The following is a 20,550-nucleotide window of genomic DNA, read 5'->3' as shown; positions in this document are numbered from 1 at the left end:
TCAATCATAAAAACCCGATATGATTCTGGTATCGCTGTAATCGCACCGACCCGAAGAATAAAGAGGTCTAATCACTTATACTGCACGAGGAACGGCGTAAAAAATAAACTCTCGGGTTAGGGTTGTGCTAGGGTTAGGGTTAGCGTTGTGCTAGGGTTAGGGTTGGGTTAGGGTTAGGGTTGGGATTTTTTTCAAAAGTAAAAAAAAACAAAAAAAAAGATGACGATATGGCGACTAGTGTTGAGCGCAAGTGCTCGCTACTTGAGTTTGCATCGGGTACTTGGGTATGCACTGAGTATTGCGGGTGCTCGAGTCTCCGCCCCATATGCTTCGAGGCCAAAAAATCCTCGCGGGGATTGCCTTCCATGCACAAGCGATCCCCGCATGCTTTTTTTTTGGGTGTCTAATAATCGTGAAACATGTGGGTGGGGACTTGAGCATGTCACTCGAAAACCCGCGATACATGGTGCATACCTGAGTACCCGATGCAAACTCAAGTAGCGAGCACTTGCGCTCAAGACTAATGACAACTTATTCAATATGATGACCTAATGTTATCAAATTCTGTGTCGTACCTCTGGGTTCAAAATGTTCACTATACCTCTTGATAAAATCTTTGAGGGGTGTAGTTTCCAAAATGGGGTCACTTGTGGGGGGTTTCCAATATTTAGGCACATCAGGGGCTCTCCAAACACGACATGGCGTCCGCTCTCGATTCCAGCCAATTTTGCATTCAAAAAGTCACACAGTGCTCCTTCACTCCTGAACCCTGCCGTGCGCCCAAACACTGTATTTTCCCCACATATGGGGTATTGGCGTACTCAGGAGACATTGCACAAAAGTATTTGGGGTCCATTTTCTCCTCTTACCCTTGTGAAAATAAAAAATTTGGGGCTAAAACATCATTTTTGTGGAAAAAGTTTGATTTTTTTATTTTCACGGCTCCATGTTATAAACTTCTGTGAAGCACTTGGAAGTTCAGGGTGCTCACCACACATCTAGATAAGTTCCCTGAGGGGTCTAGTTTCCAAAATGGTATCACTTGTGGAGGTTTTCTACTGTTTAGGCACATCAGGAGCACATCCGCTAATTATTCAAGCAAATTTTACATTCAAAAAGTCAAATGGCGTTCCTTCCCTTCCGAACCCTGCCGTATGCCCAAGCAGTGGTTTTCCCCCACATATGGGGTATCGGCTTACTCAGGAGAAATTGCACAACAAATGGCATGGTGCAATTTCTCCTGTTACCCTTATGAAAATGCAAAATTGGGGGCTGAAAAACATTTTTGTGGGAAAAATGTGAAAATTTTATTTTTACGGCTCAATGTTATAAATTTCTGTGAAGCACCTGGGGGTTAAAGGTGCTCAACACACATATAGATAAGTTCCCTGAGGGGTCTAGTTTCTAAAATGGTGTCACTTCTGGGGGGTTTCCACTGTTTAGGCACATCAGGGGTTCTCCAAACGCAACATGGCGTCCGCTAATTATTCAAGCAAATTTTACAATCAAAAAGTCAAATGGCGCTCCTTTCCTTCCAAACCCTGGGTGCGCCCAAACAGTGTTCTTTCCCCACATATTTGGTATCTGCATGCTCAGGGGAAATTGCACAACACATTTTAGGGTCCATTTTTTCCTGTTACCCCTGCGAAAATAAAAAAAATTGGGTTTAAAATAACATTTTTGTGAAAAAAGTTAATTGTTAATTTTTTTCTTCCGCATTCCAAAAATTCCTGTGAAGCACCTAAAGGGTTAATAAACTTCTTGAATGTGGTTTTGAGCACCTTGAGGGGTGCAGTTTTTAGAATGGTGTCACTTTTGGGTATTTTCTGTGATAAAGACCCCTCAAAGTGACTTCAAATGTGATGTGGTCCCTAAAAAAATGGTTTTGTAAATTTTGTTGGAAAAATGAGAAATCGCTGGTCAACTTTTAACCCTTATAGCTCCCTAATAAAAAAAATGTTGGTTCCAAAATTGTGCTGATGTAAAATAGACATGTGGGAAATGTTATTTATTAACTCTTTTGTGTGACATATCTCTCTGATTTAAGGGCATAAAAATTAAAATTTTGAAAATTGCAAAATTTTCAAAATTTTCACCAAATTTCCATTTTTTTCACAAATAAACGCAAGTGATATCAAAGAAATTTTACCACGATCATGAAGTACAATATGTCACGAAAAAACATTCTCAGAATCAGGGGAATCCGTTGAAGCGTTCCAGAGTTATTACCTCATAAAGTGACAGTGGTCAGAATTGTAAAAATTGGCCTGGTCATTAACGTGCAAACCACCTTGGGTTGAAAAGGGGTTAAAGGTACATTTCCAACCTCTGTAGTTTTCAGGTTGATCATCAAACTTTGTAAGACCGGTCTTAGTTAGATCACAGTGAATCATGTACCTTGCAAAGCCGGACATATCAGCATTCTCTGATTTTGGAAAGACAGTTACTGGCTGGGTAGCATTGTTCAAGCAGTCTGTGGTGTTTTGACCTAGGAATGCAGGAAAGTATGGCGCAGCATAGGCATTCAGTCCAGTAACTGGCTTAATGTGCTTAGTTTCTGCCACACATGGGACTAGAACTGTGTGGCTGACCGTAATGTGATGACTTGCCTGCATTTTGGCCTGCACGTGTGCTTCTGCGTATAGGGTTTAGTGAGGTGCAGGGGCCTGGTACATTCTGGTGCACGGAGGAGGACCAGGATGAAGGGTTGGCAGCGTATTGTACTGACCTTGAAAGCAGGATGCTGATAAATGCTCTGTGTCCTGTTGCCTCAGGGGAACGTTTGCACTGTCAGGAAGGATTGCTGGAACAGGGGGGGCGCTGTTTTGACATTGAACATAGTCTCTAGTACGTTTAAGGGGGTCCTCAGTATCAAAGTCACTTAAACTGATAGTGTCTGCTTGGCTCCCATTTATGGCTTGTTCCAGGACCTTTAACCTTGCCATGGCAGTGGCTTGTTCACATTCCTTCTCTAGGGCCTCTATTTCTGCCTTCATGCGTGCTGCATTGGCTTCCATTTCTGCCTTTTGGTGTGCTGCATTGGCTTCCATTTATGCCTTTTGGCATGCTGCATTGGCTTCCATTTCTGCCTTTTGGCGTGCTGCGTCGGCTGCCTCTACTTCCATCTCAGTTTTCTTTTGAGCAAAGGCAGCTTGTACCTTAGTAGCCTCGGCTTCGGCACGTGCTCTTATAAGCTGTTCGCTGAGGTTTAAAGATTTTGAAGAGCGTGATTTAGATGATCACTTTGACGGTCTGGCTGAGCCAGAAATGCAAGATGACATCTCGGCCATTAGTGCAATTCTTGCCTCTGTCTTGGCTTTAATGTCACGCACCATGCTTTCTCTTTCAGAGTTAAGTTGTTGGAAAACTTGCAGCTCTTTGCAGGGAACCGAAGGGTTAAGTTTTTGTAAAATGATGGTGTATTCATCTGTTCTTTTCACATACAGTTGATAATCTGAACACAGTTGTGCAAGGGCTCAGTCTGTTGGTAGTTTGAGAGAAGCAGGATGAGACAGGCTGTCCATGTGACTCAGCAGTTTTTGCCATAAGTCTGCTATAAGGCTATGTGCCCACGATGCAGAAATGCTCCGGATTTTTCCTGAGCGATTCTGCATCTCCCTGGCAGAAAAAACACATGTGGATTGTACATGCGGATTGTACATGCGGATTGTACATGCGTTTTCCTGCCTGGGACAAGCGGATGTGAAGCGTTCTTCACATGCATTTCCGCATGAGGGTTGACAAGCGCTTTCCAAGCGATTTTAGCATCACTTGGAAAGTGCTTGTCAACTTGGTCACACTATATAAATCCATGCAAATGGCATGGATTTATATAGTGTGACCGAAAGAATGGTAAAAAGTAAAAAAATAAATCTATACTTACCTTCCGATGGCCCCCGGAGTCTTGCTTCCCTCCGTCCTGGCTGCCAGCAGATCGCGGTACACTGCACTGAAGGACCTGCCGTCACATGACTATGACGTCAGCGCAGGTCCTCCAGTCCATCGCGATCTGCCGCCATGGGAGGACAAGCGCACCGCGGGCCATCAGAAGGTAAGTATAATGTATATTTTTTATTTTATTCTTTTTTTTACAGTTTTCTATGGTACCTGGGTCCAAAGGAGAGTCTCCTCTCCTCTAGACCCAGGTACCATCCGCACATTGAACGCATGTATTCTGCATGTGCTTATCTAGTTAAGCGGAATACATGCGTTCTAATGCAAGTCAATGGCGCCGAAAACGCAGCGCTTCCGCAAAATAATTGGTAGCGCTGCGTTTTTTTCCGCAATGATAACCCGCAGCAGAAATTTCCCCAGCATGTGCACAGCACATGGGGATTATCATTGGGGAACATAGCAGACCTTCTACCATGCATTTTTTAAGCTTTTCTGCAGCGTTTTTGCCGCTGCGGAAACGCTTAAAAAACGCATCATGGGCACACAGCCTAACACAGGACGGTTCATATTTAGGCTAAGTGCCCACGATGCAGAAATGCTGCATATTTTTGACGCTTCTCCCTGGCAGGAAAAACACATGCGGTTTTTACATGCGTTTTTCGCGCCAGGTAGAAGCGTTTGTCAAGCGTTTTTGCATGCATTTCTGCATGCAGGTTATCAAGCACTTTTCCAAGCGATTTTAGCATCACTTGGAAAAGTGCTTGACAACTTGGTCACACTATATAAATCCATGCAACCGGCATGGATTTATAGTAGTGTGACCAAGTTAGTTAAAAAAAAAAAGAATAAGAATGGTAAAAAATAAAAAAAGAAGATTATACTTACCTTCCGATGTCCTCCCGGTGTTTTCTCCGCTGCGTCCGGTGTCTTGGGCGGCTCGCGGTGTTGTGAAGGACCTTCGGTGACGTCATTGAGTCATGTGACAGGTCACATGACTCAATGACGTCATGGCAGGTCCTTCACAACACCGCGACCCATACAGCAGACCAGACAGAGGGGCGAAAACACCGGGAGGACATTGGAAGCTAAGTATAATCTTTATTTTTTATTTTAAATTCTTTTTTTTACAGGTTCTATGGTACCCAGGTCTGGATGAGAGTCTCCTCTCCTCCAGACCTGGGTACCATCCGCACATTGAACCGTGTGATATCCGTGACGCGCCCCCTGGGCCTGTGCTGTGCAGGGGGATACCCGGAGCCGGATCGCTGGGGGTTGTAGTTCTCCGTGGCGGTGACCCGGTCCGTGACCAGGGCGGTCAAACCAGTGGCAGTCTTAAGTAATAACAATGTCCGACTACGCCACCCGTGGATTGCGGTCAGTGGGGACCGCCGCTGCGCTGCCGACCGCTGAGGCTGATGTTGTTTGCGCAGCCGAGTATGGGATAACTCCCCACGGGAGAAGTATTGCCTCAGGGCAGCTAGTGTGGATGATGGGAGTGATGGTGTGAGTGTCCCAGTAGTAATGGTGCTTTACTGATGGTATAAAGCAGACCCTCCCGGGAGTACTGGTTAGCAGTAGGGGCCTGGTCAGTCTGTGAGCAAGCAGGATCTCCCCTGGCCAGGTGGAGTTGTAGGCCTCCCCGACTATCTGCACTCTTTCCTGGCTACCTTGCTCTATGCGGGTAGAAGTAGCCCACGTCCCTGAGTATACCGTGTGGTGCTCACCCGTATGGCCGGTGACTTGGGGCCTTCCGTTAGCCTCCGCTTCACAATGGCGTTGCTGGTCCCTTGCTTGTGACCGTGCCTTCGGGTTTCTATGGCCAGAGGACATGGAATCCCCTGCCGGTTGGATTCTGCTGCTGGACCTGGATGTCCCCACAGCCTCGGACTCCGTGTCCGGGTTTAGTGTCTTCAGCCAAGGCGAGCTTTCTAGCTTCCAGCCTCTGGCACTCGCTCCTGCTCCTACAGAGCTCCTGTTGTCACTTTCCCTGTGTCTGCTGTCCTCCAGACCTGACTGCGTCTCTGTCTGGGACTTCACTTAATCCCGCCCCAGACCCAGTTTATAAGGGCAGATTCCTCCCCTCCCAGGTCTGGGTGGGCCGTGTTGCATGCTTAGGGCTCCTGACCAGAGAAACCTCCCACTTGCTTTCAGACATAATATTTCTATTACTGTGGCAACCAGACCCCTGGGGTGCCACATCCGCATGTGCAGATGCAGTGATGCGGATGTCACGCGGTCCAATGCAAGTCAATGGCGGCGATTACGCTGCGTGTCCGCAAAATTAATGGACATGCTGCGTATTTTTCCACAATGATAATCCGCAGAGGAAATTTCCGCAGCATGTGCACAGCACATTCGGATTATCATTGGGGACCATGGGGCACATATTACCAAGCATTTTTTAAGCGTTTTCGCTGCAGAAATTCTGCGGCAAAAACGCTTGAAAAATGCATAGTGTGCACGCAGCCTTACTGATTTCAAGGTTCTCTATAACCTTCCATATGGGCTTTGTGGGGTGTCTAGGCTTCTCACTAGACAGTGGATCAAGTTCTATGCATTCTTCCTCTAACAATGGGTCTGGCAGAAACCGTGTAGTCATTCCCTCAGCCATATTAATTCACAGGGAGAAGGGAAGCTGTATAGTCTCTTTTATGCTGAGGGAAGATGCTCTGCTGAATGTTCAGTGGCTTTATAGAATCTGTAGCTGGCTTTACAGATGAATCTGGGAAGTTCCTTTTTACTATTCTGTCCCCATGGCCTGTGGCTGTAAATATGTCTCTGTGAGACGCTAGGTCTCTTCACCTGTACTTACAATGACGATGGTCGCAGATAGCTTAACTCAGCTGCAGGCACACACGTTGAGAAAAATCCAGAAGAGGGTTTCTTTTCTTACAGGAATCTTGTGAATACATGCATAACAACGGAAGCAGGTAAAAAGGAACTTTCCTCAGACAGGCTGAGAGCACATGAGCTTCTGATAGTGCCAAGATGGTGAATGAGGAAATGACAGAGGAAAAAGAAGGGAGGGGTTAGCTTCAACAAGTCACATGAAAGGGAGACAGAGAGAGAGAGGGGACAAACACAAGGAAAGTAAACTTTACAGCTATGCAAATAAACAGCAGTACATAGCAAGTGTAAAAAGGTCCATATAGTGTGTAAATGTTTCAATCATGGGACAGAACAGATGTAGAAGCGCAAGTGAAGCATCTACTAATCATATATATATATATATATATATATATATATATATATGTAGCGCCCCGAGGATTCGGTTGCTACAGGGGTATTGCACCTCAACCAGAGGTGTGATATTCCACTCCCAGGTAAGGATGGAGTATGGACCAGGGCTCGTTAGCTGCATACACACACTCACCCCATTCCCGGGGCACAGCTCGACGGTGCTCCCATTTATATATATGCAGGCACAACTGACCATGTCCCTGGCTGGAGTGGGGAGGGGGGAGAGAACCCAGTGATGTAGGAGCAGAAGGGGACGGTTTCTGGAGCATAGAAAGGAGCTCATTGGGTGCAGGTCACCTGAGCTCAGACACAGAGAAGCAGATAAAAGGTGGGGGCCATCTTAGGAGAGGGTTCAGTTCAGTTCGTTCAGTACAGTGGAGAGGTGACAGGGAGCAGAGGCTCTGTAGGAGCTCTGCTCAGAAGGCAGGCCTAGAGAAGAGGCCGGGGCCAGAGAGGAGAAGTGAAGGAGGAGAAGGAAGGAAAGAGGAGAGACAGAGGAGTAGAAAGGCTCCAGAAACAAGAAGGCAGAAGGGACCCTAAGAACCCACGAGATATCGGGTGAAGGGTCAGGCAGAATAAGGGTACCGGATTCCCAAGTTGGTGGAGGTAAATCATCCCTCAGCCAAAGACCGGAGGTCGTGATCATCTATTGGTGTGACCCCCCGCCAAACCTGCTAGGAAGGCACCATATAGGATAGCGGGAAACGGGGCCCACGTTTGCCCGCATAGATCCGCGGCAGCTGGACAGAAGTTTGGTCACTGGTGGGGCACGAAAGGCCAGAGAAAGGACAGAAGGGGGTCCTGTGCCATACTCCTGAATTGCCTGGGGGTTGACCGAGCCCCTCACCTGGTGGACGCAGCACGGCTTGGGCAGTGACATGGATAACAACTGTGAGTAAAAACCCTGGACTGCATCATTGCACTCTGTGTTATTTATGCTGCGCCTGCACCATCACCCCCAGCCTCCACTTACACTGCCCTGAGGCTATACTCTTCCCTTGGGGAGTTGTCCTATCCCTCTGCTGCACACCAACACCAGCCTCAGGGGTCTGCCTTGCAGCGGCGGTTATCCCTGACCGCAATCCACGGGTGGCGTAGTCGGACATTTTATAGCTCTAAAAATAGACTGCCACACCATTTGGTCTGACCACCCTGAGCCACGGGATCGGATTGCCACTACTACCCCCAACATTGCACTGAAGCCCGGTTGCAGGTGCCCCACGGCCCAGGGGGCGAGTCATATATATATATATATATATATATATATATACTGTGTATATATAATCTTATTTAATATTACTGATAATAATGTGATATTATTTTCCTAGAGGAGATTTATGGAAATGGAACACTGCCATTTAATACATCACACATCTGGCAACCAAGAATAAGAGAGGTAAGATTTTCATTTTTTCTCAATAATTTATATTGTTACTAGAGATGAGCGTTGTTCTACTCGAACTGTTCGCCAATCTCAAATTCGAGCTGTTTTGGGCGGTGTTCGAGCCGTTCGGCGAACACGAACAATTTGAGAAAAATTTGGCTGTTCGAGGTTATGTTTGATAACTGTTCGTGCACCAAAATCATAACTGGATTTTTTCTCAGTAATGATGAAAATTAATGTTAATACGCAGTTTGAGTGTACAGCGGGGTGGGGGGAGGGGCAGGGGATGGATCTCTGCAGGAACAATGAAGATCTCCATTTTTTTTTCTCTTTCCCGCATTTGCAGTGGGGAGGTGCAATCTGTCAGCCTATCAGCAGCGCACACACGGAGCGAAGTGCTTTTTTCACACAAGCAAGGGCATGTGTCATTGGCAGTGTATGTCACATGTCCTTGCCCTATAAGACCAAGCCCCGTCGCCACCATTTTCTCACTGCTGCAGCTGCGTGTTAGACGGCACCGCTGTTGCTGTGTGCACTATACCTTGTTAATTTCAAGCCAATTTTCGCACAAATATACAGATAGCTTGGGAGTAGGGAATAGTTGTGATTGCAGTCCTTTTAAGGACTAGGTTACAGCATTTCCTACGACTTTTATCAGGGAGGTCTGTGCTCTTAAATAGATAGGTTGTGGGAGTAAAGACTAATTGTAATTGGAGTCCTTTTCAGGACTAGGTTACATCAGTTCCTATCAGTTTTTGCCAGGCAGGTCTGTGCCAGTGCTGTGCAAGTTTTTTTCACAGCATTTGGCTGAATCTAGCAAAGCTAATCCTTTTTGGCCTATTGCAGAGTGTGTTAGTCAGTGGAGTAGCCTATCGGTGTTGCAAGATATACCACCTGTGTATAGAATACCAATTTTTTTACTGCACCTAGTGAAGTAAAATCTTTTGGGCATAGCATCATTCTATTAGTCCATCTATACTGACCTCCATCAGGTTGCAAACTGAATATAATTTTTTTCTGCATCTAGCTCTGAAAAAATATTTGGCCTTCTAGCAGTGTGTCGGACTTTCTCTATTAGTCCATCTATACTGACCTCCATCAGGTTGCAAATTAAAAATAATTTTTATCTGCATCTACAGTACCTCTGAAAAAATATTTGGGCTTCTAGCTGTGTGTGGGACTTGTTGTATTAGTCCATCTATACTGACCTCCATCAGGTTGCAAACTGAATATATTTTTTTCTGCATCTACCTCTGAAAAAATATTGGGCTTCTAGCTGTGTGTGGGACTTGTTGTATTAGTCCATCTATACTGACCTCCATCAGGTTGCAAACTGAATATATTTTTTTCTGCATCTACCTCTGAAAAAATATTGGGCTTCTAGCTGTGTGTGGGACTTGTTGTATTAGTCCATCTATACTGACCTCCATCAGATTGCAAACTGAATATATTTTTTTCTGCATCTACCTCTGAAAAAATATTGGGCTTCTAGCTGTGTGTGGGACTTGTTGTATTAGTCCATCTATACTGACCTCCATCAGGTTGCAAACTGAATATATTTTTTTCTGCATCTACCTCTGAAAAAATATTGGGCTTCTAGCTGTGTGTGGGACTTGTTGTATTAGTCCATCTATACTGACCTCCATCAGGTTGCAAACTGAATATATTTTTTTCTGCATCTACCTCTGAAAAAATATTGGGCTTCTAGCTGTGTGTGGGTCTTGTTCTATTAATCCATCTATACAGACCTCCATCAGGTTGCAAACTGAATATAATTTTTTTCTGCATCTAGCTCTGAAAAAATATTTGGCCTTCTAGCAGTGTGTGGGACTTTCTCTGTTAGTCCATCTATACTGACCTCCATCAGGTTGCAAACTGAATATAATTTTTTTCTGCATCTAGCTCTGAAAAAATATTTGGCCTTCTAGCAGTGTGTGGGACTTTCTCTGTTAGTCCATCTATACTGACCTCCATCAGGTTGCAAACTGAATATAATTTTTTTCTGCATCTAGCTCTGAAAAAATATTTGGCCTTCTAGCAGTGTGTCGGACTTTCTCTATTAGTCCATCTATACTGACCTCCATCAGGTTGCAAATTAAAAATAATTTTTATCTGCATCTACAGTACCTCTGAAAAAATATTTGGGCTTCTAGCTGTGTGTGGGACTTGTTGTATTAGTCCATCTATACTGACCTCCATCAGGTTGCAAACTGAATATATTTTTTTCTGCATCTACCTCTGAAAAAATATTGGGCTTCTAGCTGTGTGTGGGACTTGTTGTATTAGTCCATCTATACTGACCTCCATCAGGTTGCAAACTGAATATATTTTTTTCTGCATCTACCTCTGAAAAAATATTGGGCTTCTAGCTGTGTGTGGGTCTTGTTCTATTAATCCATCTATACAGACCTCCATCAGGTTGCAAACTGAATATAATTTTTTTCTGCATCTAGCTCTGAAAAAATATTTGGCCTTCTAGCAGTGTGTCGGACTTTCTCTATTAGTCCATCTATACTGACCTCCATCAGGTTGCAAATTAAAAATAATTTTTATCTGCATCTACAGTACCTCTGAAAAAATATTTGGGCTTCTAGCTGTGTGTGGGACTTGTTGTATTAGTCCATCTATACTGACCTCCATCAGGTTGCAAACTGAATATATTTTTTTCTGCATCTACCTCTGAAAAAATATTGGGCTTCTAGCTGTGTGTGGGACTTGTTGTATTAGTCCATCTATACTGACCTCCATCAGGTTGCAAACTGAATATATTTTTTTCTGCATCTACCTCTGAAAAAATATTGGGCTTCTAGCTGTGTGTGGGACTTGTTGTATTAGTCCATCTATACTGACCTCCATCAGGTTGCAAACTGAATATATTTTTTTCTGCATCTACCTCTGAAAAAATATTGGGCTTCTAGCTGTGTGTGGGACTTGTTGTATTAGTCCATCTATACTGACCTCCATCAGGTTGCAAACTGAATATATTTTTTTCTGCATCTACCTCTGAAAAAATATTGGGCTTCTAGCTGTGTGTGGGACTTGCTGTATTAGTCCATCTATACTGACCTCCATCAGGTTGCAAACTGAATATATTTTTTTCTGCATCTACCTCTGAAAAAATATTGGGCTTCTAGCTGTGTGTGGGACTTGTTGTATTAGTCCATCTATACTGACCTCCATCAGGTTGCAAACTGAATATATTTTTTTCTGCATCTACCTCTGAAAAAATATTGGGCTTCTAGCTGTGTGTGGGACTTTCTCTGTTAGTGCATCTATACTGACCTCCATCAGGTTGCAAACTGAATATAATTTTTTTCTGCATCTAGCTCTGAAAAAATATTTGGCCTTCTAGCAGTGTGTGGGACTTTCTCTGTTAGTCCATCTATACTGACCTCCATCAGGTTGCAAACTGAATATAATTTTTTTCTGCATCTAGCTCTGAAAAAATATTTGGCCTTCTAGCAGTGTGTCGGACTTTCTCTATTAGTCCATCTATACTGACCTCCATCAGGTTGCAAATTAAAAATAATTTTTATCTGCATCTACAGTACCTCTGAAAAAATATTTGGGCTTCTAGCTGTGTGTGGGACTTGTTGTATTAGTCCATCTATACTGACCTCCATCAGGTTGCAAACTGAATATATTTTTTTCTGCATCTACCTCTGAAAAAATATTGGGCTTCTAGCTGTGTGTGGGACTTGTTGTATTAGTCCATCTATACTGACCTCCATCAGGTTGCAAACTGAATATATTTTTTTCTGCATCTACCTCTGAAAAAATATTGGGCTTCTAGCTGTGTGTGGGTCTTGTTCTATTAATCCATCTATACAGACCTCCATCAGGTTGCAAACTGAATATAATTTTTTTCTGCATCTAGCTCTGAAAAAATATTTGGTCTTCTAGCAGTGTGTCGGACTTTCTCTATTAGTTCATCTATACTGACCTCCATCAGGTTGCAAATTAAAAATAATTTTTATCTGCATCTACAGTACCTCTGAAAAAATATTTGGGCTTCTAGCTGTGTGTGGGACTTGTTGTATTAGTCCATCTATACTGACCTCCATCAGGTTGCAAACTGAATATATTTTTTTCTGCATCTACCTCTGAAAAAATATTGGGCTTCTAGCTGTGTGTGGGACTTGTTGTATTAGTCCATCTATACTGACCTCCATCAGGTTGCAAACTGAATATATTTTTTTCTGCATCTACCTCTGAAAAAATATTGGGCTTCTAGCTGTGTGTGGGACTTGTTGTATTAGTCCATCTATACTGACCTCCATCAGGTTGCAAACTGAATATATTTTTTTCTGCATCTACCTCTGAAAAAATATTGGGCTTCTAGCTGTGTGTGGGACTTGTTGTATTAGTCCATCTATACTGACCTCCATCAGGTTGCAAACTGAATATATTTTTTTCTGCATCTACCTCTGAAAAAATATTGGGCTTCTAGCTGTGTGTGGGACTTGTTGTATTAGTCCATCTATACTGACCTCCATCAGGTTGCAAACTGAATATATTTTTTTCTGCATCTACCTCTGAAAAAATATTGGGCTTCTAGCTGTGTGTGGGACTTGTTGTATTAGTCCATCTATACTGACCTCCATCAGGTTGCAAACTGAATATATTTTTTTCTGCATCTACCTCTGAAAAAATATTGGGCTTCTAGCTGTGTGTGGGACTTTCTCTGTTAGTCCATCTATACTGACCTCCATCAGGTTGCAAACTGAATATAATTTTTTTCTGCATCTAGCTCTGAAAAAATATTTGGCCTTCTAGCAGTGTGTGGGACTTTCTCTGTTAGTCCATCTATACTGACCTCCATCAGGTTGCAAACTGAATATAATTTTTTTCTGCATCTAGCTCTGAAAAAATATTTGGCCTTCTAGCAGTGTGTCGGACTTTCTCTATTAGTCCATCTATACTGACCTCCATCAGGTTGCAAATTAAAAATAATTTTTATCTGCATCTACAGTACCTCTGAAAAAATATTTGGGCTTCTAGCTGTGTGTGGGACTTGTTGTATTAGTCCATCTATACTGACCTCCATCAGGTTGCAAACTGAATATATTTTTTTCTGCATCTACCTCTGAAAAAATATTGGGCTTCTAGCTGTGTGTGGGACTTGTTGTATTAGTCCATCTATACTGACCTCCATCAGGTTGCAAACTGAATATATTTTTTTCTGCATCTACCTCTGAAAAAATATTGGGCTTCTAGCTGTGTGTGGGTCTTGTTCTATTAATCCATCATACAGACCTCCATCAGGTTGCAAACTGAATATAATTTTTTTCTGCATCTAGCTCTGAAAAAATATTTGGCCTTCTAGCAGTGTGTGGGACTTTCTCTGTTAGTCCATCTATACTGACCTCCATCAGGTTGCAAACTGAATATAATATTTTTCTGCATCTAGCTCTGAAAAAAATATTTGGCCTTCTAGCAGTGTGTGGGACTTTCTCTGTTAGTCCATCTATACTGACCTCCATCAGGTTGCAAACTGAATATAATTTTTTTCTGCATCTAGCTCTGAAAAAATATTTGGCCTTCTAGCAGTGTGTCGGACTTTCTCTATTAGTCCATCTATACTGACCTCCATCAGGTTGCAAATTAAAAATAATTTTTATCTGCACCTACAGTACCTCTGAAAAAATATTTGGGCTTCTAGCTGTGTGTGGGACTTGTTGTATTAGTCCATCTATACTGACCTCCATCAGGTTGCAAACTGAATATATTTTTTTCTGCATCTACCTCTGAAAAAATATTGGGCTTCTAGCTGTGTGTGGGACTTGTTGTATTAGTCCATCTATACTGACCTCCATCAGGTTGCAAATTGAATATAATTTTTTTCTGCATCTAACCCAGCCAATAGTTTTGGCCTAATACCACAGTTTGGCCACTCAGCTCTGCTCGGTTACCATCCATTGTTTTTTTGTGCAAACAACTCCAGAGTTGTGAATTAGTTAACCACCAAAATGAGTGGAAAAAGGCCTGCTGCTGGTGGAAAGGGGAATAGGCGTGTTGGGAAGGGGAAAAAAGGTTGTGTCCGTGGGGTAGGTGTTAAAGCAACAGTAACATCTGCAGAAGAAAGACCATCTTCCAGCCAAACTAAAATGTCTACTTCTTTTAGCGGACAATGTGATAAGATCCCTTTCTTACGGCCACGCCAATCGCTACAAATTCCAGATGAGGCACAAAAACAGCAGGTGCTTCAACGGATATCAAGTGCTCCTTTAAGTGGGCTCTCCTCCACATCAACTTCAACATCACAAATACTCCAGTCCTCAAAGGTGTCACCCCAATCGCACTTGCTTCCTCACAGCTCCCAAATCTCCAGCTGCCCGTCTGAGTATGAGGTAGAACAGATGGTTGAGTCTGCAGAGCTGTTTACTCATACTATAGCCTGGGAATCAGAGGTCGACTCCAGCGCTTCTGTGAATCCAGACGAGGAAATGATCTGCACTGATGTCCAGAATCTTTATGAGTCGGATCCAGGACCAGACGCAGAAGGTTCTGACCATAATGTAGACCCTCATTCCCAAACTGTAACTCCTGTTGGTGGAGACAATGAGGAAGACGATGATAAGACTCAAATACCTGATTGGAGCGACAACTTTAGTTTTTTGTCAGGGCAGGAACAGGTTGGCTCTGAGGACGACGGGTGTGATAACGCACAGGGTGATGATGATGAGGTTGGAGATCCCACTTACTGTCAACCCACAGTCAGCCAAGAGATGAGGTCAGCAGAGGAGGTGGAGAAAGATGCTAGTGACGACGAGGTCAGGTTGCGCCTTCCTGGACAGAGACGTAGTACTGGAAGCACGTCAACAACTGCATCCTCAAACACAACTCTGCCTCTCACCACAAGTCGTGGTGGCTCTTCAGGTCGCATGGGTGCTAAGCCTTGCATAGCCTGGGCATTTTTTCAGATCGATAAAGATGACCCAACTCGTGTTATCTGTAACATTTGTCAGCAAAAGCTAAGTAGAGGCCAAAAAATACATAGTTTGAGTACTTCATGCATGAACCGGCACATGGACATGAAGCATAAGTTGCAGTGGGAAGCTCAGTGTGCTACAATGCGGCCTAGCCGGCCGGGCCAACCACCGTCTGCCATATCTTGTGCATCCGCGGCCTCTTCATCCTCTGTGACTGGGGGGACAGCAGTCACACCTGTTTTGGGGCGCAGACCTGCCACCTCTTTACCCGCAACAGCCAGCGTGATTGGCAGGTCATCATTTTCTTTGGAGGTGGGAACACCAGCTGGTGTTGAGCGCTGTCCGACATCGATAGCACCACCTTTGGATCAAGGCAACCTAACATGTCCGCCTGCATCTTCCTCACAGACCGGCAGTTTGCCGGGGACACCCTTATCAACCCCGTCTAAGCACAATAGCCAGCCCTCGGTCCCTCAGATGTGGACAAGTAAAAGACCATTTCCTCCTAGCCATGAGAAAGCTAAGAGGTTGAATTTCACCATCTGCAAGCTCTTGGCTACAGAAATGCTGCCTTTCCGCCTGGTGGACACAGAGGATTTTCGAGACCTTATGTCCGTCGCAGTGCCCCAGTACCAGATGCCCAGTCGGCACTACTTCTCAAAGAAAGGTGTGCCTGCGCTCCACCAGCATGTCGCACACAACATCACCGCTTCTTTGAGAAACTCTGTGTGTGACAGGGTGCATTTCACCACAGACACTTGGACGAGTAGGCATGGACAGGGGCGTTACATGTCGCTGACTGGGCACTGGGTAACTATGGTGACAGCAGGACAAGGGGCTGCTGTCCAAGTCTTGCCGTCCCCACGAGTTGTGCGTCAATCCTCTTTATGTCAAAGTTCCTCCACTGCTTCTGCCTCCTCAACCTCCTCTCGGTCTTCCACCTGCACCCAAAGCCTGTCTGGTCATGCCACAAGCTTTCTAACTGCGCAGAAGGGATCCTGCACACCTCCTTACTATGCTGGCAGTAGGGCTCAACGTCATCAGGCGGTTTTTACATTGAAATGTCTGGGAAATGTGAGTCACACAGCTGAGGAGTTGTGGTCAGCTCTGGAGAACCAATTTCATGAATGGTTGTCTCCACTGGACCTGAAACCAGGGAAGGCCGTGTGCGACAATGCTGCAAACCTGGGTGCGGCCCTTCGCCGGGGCAATGTCACACACGTGCCTTGTATGGCTCACGTGTTGAACCTGGTTGTCCAGCAATTTTTAGCCCACTATCCCAGACTAGATGGCCTTCTGCAGAGGGCACGGTCGCTGTGTGCTCACTTCCGCCGTTCGCATCCCGCAGCTCAGCGACTTACATCTCTACAGAAGTCGTTGGGCCTGCCACTTCACCGGCTAAAATGCGATGTGCCTACCCGGTGGAATTCAACTCTGCACATGTTGCAGCGACTGTGGCAGCACCGACAAGCCCTGGTGCAATACGTTCTGACGTATAGCCTGGGCCAACGAGATTCAGAGGTGGGGCAAATCACGCTGGAGGAGTGGTCTCAGATCAGGGACCTATGCACCCTTCTGCACAGTTTTGAAATGGCGACGAAGATGTTTAGTGCTGACGATGCCATTATCAGCATGACTATTCCGGTGATTTACATGCTGGAGCACATGTTAAACAGAATTCGGAGTCAGGTGGTGGCACAAGAGGAGGTGGAGGAAGTAGAGGAGGAGGAGTTGTATGCGGAAGGGCTAACATCTGCAAGGTCCAGACGGTCGGCAGCACCAAGGCGGCAGGCATGTGAGGGTGGGGGAGATGGTTTTACCAGGGCGCATGGTAGCAGCCAAACTAGTGAGGAAGGTGCAGGAGCCCAGGAAGAAGTGGAGGACGAACTGATGGAAGACTCATCAGATGAGGGAGACCTTGATCACATTTCTGTTGTGCGAGGTTGGGGGGAGAGGACAGAGGAAGGAAGCATGATTGTTACCTCGCCACCAACACAACAGGGACTTGGTGCTCCTGGATGCGCAACACACATGAGTGCCTTCTTGCTGCACTACCTGCAACATGACCCTCGAATTGTGAGAATTAGAAATAATCCTGACTACTGGGTTGCCACACTGTTAGATCCCCGGTACAAAAGTAAATTTGCAGAAATTATTCCTGCCATAGAAAGGGATGCACGCATGCAGGAGTATCAGCAGAGACTGTTGCAGAATCTTACATGTGCTTTTCCACAAAATACCAGTGGTGCACGTAGTGAATCTCACAGTTCCAACTTGCCAACCGTGGGACCGTCAAGTGTTCAGCACTCAAACCGTAACAGAACCACAGTATCTGCTGGTAACATCAATTTTGCGGAATCATTTCACCACTTTTTTAGCCCATCCTTTGCAAGGCCACAGGAGACAAGAAGTCTGACACATAGTCAACGCCTAGAGACGATGGTACAGGAGTATCTCCAAGTAAACATTGAAGCCACGACTGTGTCACTGGACCCTTGCTCTTTTTGGGCTTCCAATCTGGATAAATGGCCGGAGCTAGCCACTTACGCCTTGGAGATCTTGTCATGCCCCGCAGCCAGCGTTCTGTCTGAACGTGTGTTCAGCGCTGCTGGTGGTGTGCTGACAGATAAGCGCACGCGGCTCTCCACTGATAATGTAGACAGACTCACGTTCATAAAGATGAACAAATCATGGATCCGAAACGACTTTTCTACCCCTGTGTCATCCTGGGGAGAGTAAAAGCTTGATGATTGGTTAAAATCACCCTACCAACCGTTTTAAGCTTTCAAATTACTAATCATGTTTATCTGTATCTTGGCTGGAAAATAATTTGGGCTTTGTAGCAGTGTGCAGCACTGATCCTATTAGGCCATCTATACTAAAGCTTCACCAGATTTAAAATTAAAAATAATTTTTAGCTGCATCTAGCCCGGAAAATAATTTTGGGGCTCCGAGATGCGCAAGACACATAAGTGCCTTCTTGCTGCACTACCTGCAGCATGACCCTCATATTGTCAGAATTCGAAGTAATCATGACTAGTGTTGAGCCACCCCCGTAGTGTTCGGGTTCGGTTCGGTTCGTCGAACACCGGGATGTTCGAGGAACTGTTCGTCGAACTGTTCGTCGAACACCTTAGAACACCGTCGAACACCGTTAAAACCAATGGCAGGCAAACAAAAACACATAGAAACACATAGAAAACACCTGCAAAGGTGTCCAAAAGCTGACAAACTGCTCAGAAGACACTCTCTTTAAAAAAGCCGGCCGGCAAATTCAGCAGCGGCATACACCGGTACCCGACAATTTAGACAAGAAGGAATAGAGCATCACACATAGATTAGATAGATAGAAACATGTCAGTCACACATATAAGAAGCACAGTGACAGTGTTGGTTACTGCACTTGTCATTTAGTGTAAAGGATTTATTAAAAAAAATATTAGTGTTTTCATGCACCGTCTCTTTAAAAAAGCCGGCCGGCAATTCAGCATCTGTACCCGACAATTTAGAACAGAAAGAATAGAGCTTCACACATAGATTAGATAGATAGAAACATGTCAGTCACATATATAATAAGTACAGTGATAGTGTTGCTTACTGTACTTGTCATTTAGTGTAAAGGATTTATTTAAAAAAATAATAGTGTTTTCATGCACTGTCTCTTTAAAAAAGCCGGCCGGCAATTCAGCAGCGGTACCCGACAATTTAGAACAGAAAGATAGAGCATCACACATAGATTAGATAGATAGAAACATGTCAGTCACATATATATGAAGTACAGTGATAGTGTTGGTTACTGTACTTGTCATTTAGTATTAAAATAAAGGATTTATTATTAAAAAAATTGGCGTGGGGTTCCCCTTAATTTTAGGCTCTAGCGGAGGTTAAGCAGACGGCTGGGGCAGATGTTTGAAGCCTGGGAAGGGGGTAATACCCACGGAGATTCCCAGGCTACTAATATCAGCCCCCAGCTGAATACATAGCCTTTACTAGCTATTAAAATGGGGGACCCCCCCAAAAAAATGACGTGGGGTCCCCCCTAATTTAATAGCTAGCAAAGGCTAGGCAGACAGCTGGGGGCTGATATTAATAGCCCAGGAAGGGAGCCATGAATATTGGCCCCCTCCCAGGCTAGAAACACCAGCCGTCAGCCGCCCCAGAAATGGCGCATTCATAGGATGCGCCAATTCTGGCACTTAGCCTCGCTCTTCCACGCTGCCCTGGTGCGGTGGCAGGGGGTAATAGGGTTGGGGTTGATGTCAGCTTATAATGCCAGCTGACATCAAGCCCAGGTTAGTAATGGAGAGGCGTCTATAAGACACCCCCATTACTAACCCCATAGTCAAAGTTAAAAAAAACACAAACACCCAGAATAAAGTCCTTTAATTGAAATAAAGACACAATCCTTTATTGTTCTAAATTAAACCATACTTACCATCACGCCCATTCCAGCTGAAGCCAACGATCTCCTGCAATAAAAGAAAAATAATAAAGCAACCTCATCCTTACCTTTCCATGGTTCCCACGACAGCTTCAGCTCTGCTACATCGAGATGACAGGCTGGACCGCAGCAGAACGCTGCCATCCAGCCTGTCATCCCGCAGACACTGAGAAGCGCAGGCTTGCTTGCGCTGCTCAGCGTCTCTCTGTGACGACATCCAGATGAGCCGAGTTCATGTCCAATGAACTCGGCTCACCTCATGCACGTCACTGACAGCGTGGGAAAATTCTCACGCTGAAGCGCTGATTGCAGGAGAATTTTCCCACGCTGTCAGTGACGTGCAGGAGGTGAGCTGAGTTCATTGGACATGAGCTCACCTCATGCACATCACTGACAGCGTGGGAGAATTCTCCTGCACTCAGCACTTCAGCGTGAGAATTTTCCCACGCTGTCAGTGACGTGCATGAGGTGAGCCGAGTTCATTGGACATGACCTCGGCTCATCTGGATGCCGTCACAGCGAGACAGTGAGGAGCGCAAGCATGCCTGCGCTTCTCAGTGTCTGCGGGATAACAGACTGGATGGCAGCGTTCTGCTGCGGTCCAGCCAGTCATCTCGATGTAGCAGAGCTGAAGCTGTCGTGGGAACCATGGAAAGGTA

The 20,550-nt window shown here is 45.0% G+C and overlaps 1 protein-coding gene across 7 annotated transcripts in view; it reads left to right on the top strand.

Moving 5' to 3' along the window:
• The window catches only part of SLC23A1 (solute carrier family 23 member 1), a 457,722-nt gene that overhangs the window by 265,377 nt on the left and 171,795 nt on the right, over nt 1–20,550 (top strand). For all 7 annotated transcript variants that reach the window (XM_073652114.1, XM_073652111.1, XM_073652110.1 and 4 more), the window contains one exon: nt 8,463–8,530. In XM_073652114.1, the coding sequence (XP_073508215.1) occupies nt 8,463–8,530 (68 nt within the window). The remainder of the gene's footprint in view (nt 1–8,462; nt 8,531–20,550) is intronic.

This window comes from Phyllobates terribilis, unplaced genomic scaffold (genome assembly GCF_046119375.1).
Source record: "Phyllobates terribilis strain yellow unplaced genomic scaffold, ASM4611937v1 Scaffold_11__3_contigs__length_659146591, whole genome shotgun sequence".
Lineage (NCBI taxonomy): Eukaryota > Metazoa > Chordata > Amphibia > Anura > Dendrobatidae > Phyllobates > Phyllobates terribilis.
Note: the sequence above shows the minus strand (reverse complement) of the source record. Positions and strands in the feature narration are given on the sequence as shown.